Below are 5,890 nucleotides of genomic sequence, written 5' to 3'. Positions count from 1 at the left end.
TTATATCCATCACGGCCATGCCCCGCCCCCGATTACTCGATTAATCGTTTTTGAAACCTATCGATGATCGAAATGAGAAATTTCCCAAAATACCCATCCCTAGTAATGACATGTTTCCACGGTTATTAGCATGGTAAATCTAACAAAATTGTTATATTTGATTTTTTTTATACAACACAATGCTTTGGGTTATATTAACTTCTCAAAATACAAATAAAATAAAATAAAACTAATAGTCAACTTGTTGCTATAACTCAAATTAGCTGTAGTTCACCACTATATTTCCACTATATGCTTGTCCATTAAATAATTGTAAGTGTACATAACCTGAAAATACAAACCAATTTGGGATTTACAATTATTTACTTGTAACTCGGTGAACACTCGGTTCTTTTTGGCATAGATTTGCCGGCATATATTAGTTCCCATCAGCATGTTTTGTCATTTGTGGGTTCAGTAGTCAGTGTTTGGTTTAGCGTGGAGGCTGAATTTTAAAAAAGGAACCTCTAAAAGCGTTCTGACCTAATTAAGTTGTTGTGTTGGATTGACTGCTTGAAAATCTGGACTCAGCACAACTATATTATGGATATGAACAGTTTAATACACACACTCACACTGAGAAAAAAAAAATCATAATTTCATTGACCCTTTAACATTTGTGTTGTACCCACCAGACATTTGATCATCGAGAACTTCATCCCACTGGAGGAGAAGAACAAGATTGTGACAAGAGCCACTTTTGATGAAGAAGATGACCTTTGGAAGATGACCCCCATCACCCGTATTCAAAAGTATTTAGACTTATTGAAACTAAAGTATTTGTATGGCTACTAACATCCTTCCCTTTTTCATTATGTTTAATCTTTCTCTTTCTCAGTGATCAGCAGATGATGAAAAGGCCTGTTTCTGCAGTGGGCTACAGACGGCCTCTGAGTCAGCACGCCCGTATGGCCATGTTGATGCGGCCTGATGTCAGATACAAGGTATGCTGACACTGTTCCCATAATCCCCCGCATGACACCACACAAAGGCTTCGGTTACAATACTCCCTCACTCTTTACAGCGACACAGATGAGCTCAGGAGAATCAAACGCATGTTATGTTCTTGCTCCTTTGCCTTCATCTTTTTATATTCTCTCTGTCCGTCTTCCAGGCTGAGAATATCTTGCTGCTGGAGTTGGACCTGTCCACACGGACCACAAAAGACTACGAGGGCCCGGTGATCGCGCCTAAAGTGGCTGCGGCTCTGGAGGACGCTCTGAGGGAGGAGTACGAGATCCAGGTGGACGCCTCTGGTCTTCGTGCCAGCCTGGGCTCCAGTCCAGGCCTCAGTGCCTCAGCTGCTGGCTTTTCCAAGAAACCAAAGTCAGGGTGAGAAATTATCCCTCCAACCCTCTCCCCTTTTGTTTATTTTTCACCTCTTTGTTTATCCTACCTTAATATACTTTTTCGTTTTTTCCCCACAATCCTCTCACAGCCGCCCAAAAACTGGCAAGAAGGTGAGCACTCCAACTTCAGCTCACAGCCCTTTGTCTGGCTCAGGGTCCCCTCTTTACCCACAATCCCGAGGCCTTGTGCCAAAGTGACACCGGCCCTCTGTGAAAACATTCACTGCTCCATATAAACTGACCGGTTTTGGCATTGAAGTTGTCAGTTTTTAAACAAAAAAAGGTGGAACATCTTGTGTTATTTAAACCCACCAATCAGCCCACAAGCTACCTTGTTTTTAGATGTCGCTTCAACATCCCGTTCATAGCACAAAAAAAGTTACGTTTGGCAATCTTTAAAGTCTTACAGCTCACAGTAAGATAAAGTTCCACAGATTTAGTTTGCACTCAAGCAAAATGTTACATGTTTTGTGTGTGTGTGTGAGGTCATTGAGACAGCAGATGGTCTCGGCATTGACCATAAGTGTTAGTTACGTCATTGTGGGGATGTTTTTGTCTGTGTCCAGTTATAGGATTAACACATTTCTCAAATAAAGTAGCTGGAGATGAGATTTATGCTGGTTTGGGCCACAAAAGCACTGTGTTGTTTGACGAGAGGGTAAGCACATTACGTCATTGGCTAAGACCCAAAACAACCTCTAAGCCTTTCTCGAAGACTCTTCGAGGCGCTTGGGCTGGGGGAAGGGCCCAGAAATACACTCTTGACCAGGCTGTCGTCGCAGTCAGCACTGTATCCAGTAAGGAAAGGCGTTAGGGGGTTTAAAGGGCATCACATACTAAAAATATCAGGGGTCCAAGGTGCCTTAGATTCTCTTTAAGTACAGAGGTTTGGTCTGAGAGTCCCTTGACCTGATAGCTGGACAGTAGAACCTGTAATCCACACCAAAACCCCTGTGGATGGTTCCTGAATGCTTCGAATTACGCTCCAAGTCTGTTGGGTTGAGCAGGCTTATATTTAATATTCATGGGGATCTGTAAACAAGAATTTGACTTGACTAAGTCTTATTTCTGTCTGTTGAACTGTCAAACCTTGAACTAGTGAAGGTAATACCATTGCCTGCTGCTACTGTAGGGTTCTTTTACCTCTTGTGTCATAGCATACGGTTTATGTATATTGCGACATGTTAGTAAATAAATCTGCATTATCATTGCAGTTGTATTAAAATCAAAAATAATAAATGCATTCTTAGAGTAACATTTTAAAAGGCTAAGTTATTACCATACTAGTCGGGTTTATATTCAAGCAATTGTAGATAGTTTTTAAGTCATATTTTCTTTGCTTAGATTTATATGGTTTATTTTTTAATGTATTATTTAAAGTTGTGTACAAATTTATTTTTGCATATGAGATTTAAGTATAATTTTCATGTCATTCACTGCATTCTTCTGTGTTAAGCGGATTACGTCATCCTATAGTAAACATACAGCTTTTGGATTGTCAGAATGTGTACTGCAAATCCTGATGCTGGTCATTGAAATGAGTGTGAATTTATTCATTTAAATATGCATTATCTAATCGATATTCATGCTGCCACTCCTGTGTCATTGGATAAGTCATTAGTTGCTGTTATGTTATTTTTTGAGGTTTTAGCATGAGATAAGAACATCCAAAGCATTATAGGCGAAATGAAACCGTAAACGGTCTGTAGTCTAATACTCCACTTTCACCCTTCTTCCATGTGATGCATGAGTTCAGTGCTAATAACCACACTGAGAAAATAATTTTCATGTTGACAGATTTTTTTTTTTTGTACAAAAATGTTTTTGAATTTGTATTTGAGTTTAGAATGCAAATATCCTCATTGTCTTAACCATCTTTTAATTAAAGTATGATTATCTATTTGAGGGTGTAAGAGCTGTTTTTCCCCCACCCATTTATTCTGCTTGCATTTTTATTCCACCCAAATCACAATATGACTTTAATAAGTAATAAAAATAACCAGACTTTTTAATGCTTCACCTGAACTTCATCCTCGTCCAGGTTGCGGTATCACAATGATATTTTTTCGTGTGAGCATTTTTTTTTAATTATTATTATTTACAAACATGGAGAATCTGTTTCTTTTTCCCTACTAGAAATAAAATGAACAGAAATAATGTGTTGTCCAGAGTGCAAATTCAAACTTTATTGAAGGTTATGTCACCTACAAGCACACAGTTGTTTCAAGCAAAACCTGGTAGATATGCTTGTATGTTAGATGAGTAAAGACTTTTCTTCTAATATCCTGGATTTTATGGGCTACCTAAGCATTGGTCTCATCAAGGAGAATTAAAGAGAAAAGCTCCTGCACTGATGAAATGTGTAGAAATCAAACCTGGGATCACAGAATTGCCAGAGCCAACCACTGAACACTCAGAATAGTCTTCCTGTACAGAGATCGTTTTACTACCACACTGTGATATACAAAAAGCAGATCATTTTCAATATTTTTGGTCAAAAAATAGAAAGGTCCTAACATTTTGGTCTTTTTGTTCTTGAGTTAAAAAAAATAATAACATGAAATAAAATGTTTCCGAAAGTATTCCTGAGTAGGGCTAAAGATTCCGAGCACAACGACTGGAATTCATGAAAAATACCCAAGTGCTGCATATACCTTGAATTTTTGGCAATTACCAATAAATAGAATTTTACTAAAAACGTTTCTCTTTATTTTCACCCAGTCTTTACAATATTATTTGTAGAGCCTGCGATATGACAATGAACATTGTAAATCACTGCGTGTATAATTCTGATGGATGAAGATTCTATAGTAACGGTGCAAAAACGATGTCTACCTTCATTCGAGCGTGGAATAAAGTTGCCGCATCAAATGTAACGCTACCAACAACGGCAATCGAATTTACATGATGTAAAATGTGTCATACCACCACAAACTCCAATACTGTCAAAATGTGGGTGTGCTACGGCAGTACACATGCAGACGTTATTCAGTATTTTGGAGAACACAGTAGAGGCAAGGAAAAGAGTTCAACAGTGGAGGACCAACTTTAGGGTCTCGTGTAAAGGTGTGGTCACATTAGCAAAATTTCACAGGCAAAGAAAGACCAATGTCAATAGAGTAGCAATGCATGAAACACCGCTTACACAGAAATCACTTTCAAACCAAGCAGCTTTCTGTTGGTCAACGCGGCAAATTTGCATTACCAACTTTGACACGAACTCTGCGTGAGGAACGTTTTCGTACTCGCACGAAATTTCAATTGCGTGAAGCACCTCACACACAGAAGTCACTTTCAAACCAAGCAGCTTCCATTCAGTTGTGAGGAATTCGCTTGACCAACGTGAACATGAGCGAAATCTGCGTGAGGAACTTTTCCATCCTTGCGCGAAACTCCCAGTCATGCAGATTCCTATTGAAATGACTGGATTTCACCAAGATAGGGTAAATGTGGCCGCACCTAAAAGCTATAAAAACATATTCAATCCACCATGTCAAACTATGCCACATCCCAAAGTGATGCTACTCTAAAAGAGCTCACAGCTACAAGCAATTACCACAGGAACAATGTATCGTATCGGACACTTTTGATCATCTCAATCAAGGGGAAAACTGAATTAAAAAAGAGCTGCATGAGCTCAGTCCTTCAGTTCCATCTCTGTACATCGTAAATCAAGGAGCTTTGCTTCTCAAAGGGATATGGATATCATGATGTCATTAATTGGGGACTTAATTGTCATGCTAATCCAGCTAAGAGGAGGAGAAAGAAGATAGGCTTTTCTTCACATCTAATCGTAGCGCTACACCACATGTATTATCTCTCGCCACGTCTCATTTCTCCCTGTAATACAGCAGATACATCTTCAGCGGTTTAGGTAACGGGAGTCTTAGAATCTTCTCCCTCAGAATATTAACGGGAGGCTCTGCACGAGCGCAGCCGCTTTTGCTTTTCTCCTCTTCGGTGCCGCCGCATCCTTCCTCATCCTCCTCAGGCAGGTCTTCTCTCACTCTGCGGCAACCGATTTCCTCTTCCTCCTCCACTTCCTCTTCTTCCTCTTCCACTCCTCCGGGGTAGTTGCAATCGTCCATGGCTGTGGGAATCATGGAGTCGTGGAGAACGACGGAGTTGACGCACTGGCGGTAGAAACGGCGGCAGAAGCGGCGGCGTTCGAAGCGGGGCCCGTAGCGGTGCATGGCCCGGGCCCCTGGGAAAGACACCCGTCTCTTTGTTTGTCCTTCCCCCAGAGCTATGGGCTGCCGCAGAGTGTGGCGAATAGCAATCCGGGACAGGTCCTGCAATGTCCGCACCTCAAAAATGGCTGCAAAGCAGAAAGCGAGGAGGAAAGAAGAGTTTTTTTTTTTTTTTTTTTTTCATTAAAAGAATATTAATAAAATGTAATTAATATTATGTCAAACTTAATGTATTAAACTTACAATGTTTTTGACTTACTAGTGTATGGGAAATAAATTAAAATATATATATATTATTTGATTGTAAAAGAG

General features: G+C 39.9%; 2 protein-coding genes across 3 annotated transcripts in view; one reads left to right on the top strand and one right to left on the bottom strand.

Moving 5' to 3' along the window:
• Nucleotides 1-2,724, top strand: part of LOC107690851 (kinesin-like protein KIF3B) — an 11,815-nt gene extending 9,091 nt beyond the window's left edge. For both annotated transcript variants that reach the window (XM_016489274.1, XM_016489272.1), the window contains exons 6-9: nt 675-791; nt 878-983; nt 1,154-1,371; nt 1,478-2,724. In XM_016489274.1, coding sequence (XP_016344760.1) covers nt 675-791; nt 878-983; nt 1,154-1,371; nt 1,478-1,586 — 550 coding nt within the window. In that variant the 3' untranslated portion in view covers nt 1,587-2,724. The remainder of the gene's footprint in view (nt 1-674; nt 792-877; nt 984-1,153; nt 1,372-1,477) is intronic.
• An 828-nt stretch (nt 2,725-3,552) lies between these two features.
• LOC107690852 (protein-L-isoaspartate O-methyltransferase domain-containing protein 2-like) overlaps nt 3,553-5,890 on the bottom strand; it is a 7,766-nt gene continuing 5,428 nt past the window's right edge. Inside the window, exon 6 of the mRNA XM_016489275.1 lies at nt 3,553-5,706. Coding sequence (XP_016344761.1) covers nt 5,219-5,706 — 488 coding nt within the window. The 3' untranslated portion in view covers nt 3,553-5,218. The remainder of the gene's footprint in view (nt 5,707-5,890) is intronic.

Source organism: Sinocyclocheilus anshuiensis, unplaced genomic scaffold, assembly GCF_001515605.1.
Source record: "Sinocyclocheilus anshuiensis isolate Anshui unplaced genomic scaffold, SAMN03320099.WGS_v1.1 scaffold3258, whole genome shotgun sequence".
Taxonomy (NCBI): domain Eukaryota; kingdom Metazoa; phylum Chordata; class Actinopteri; order Cypriniformes; family Cyprinidae; genus Sinocyclocheilus; species Sinocyclocheilus anshuiensis.
The sequence above is the reverse complement of the archived record's forward strand: the minus strand, read 5'-3'. Positions and strand labels throughout refer to the sequence as shown.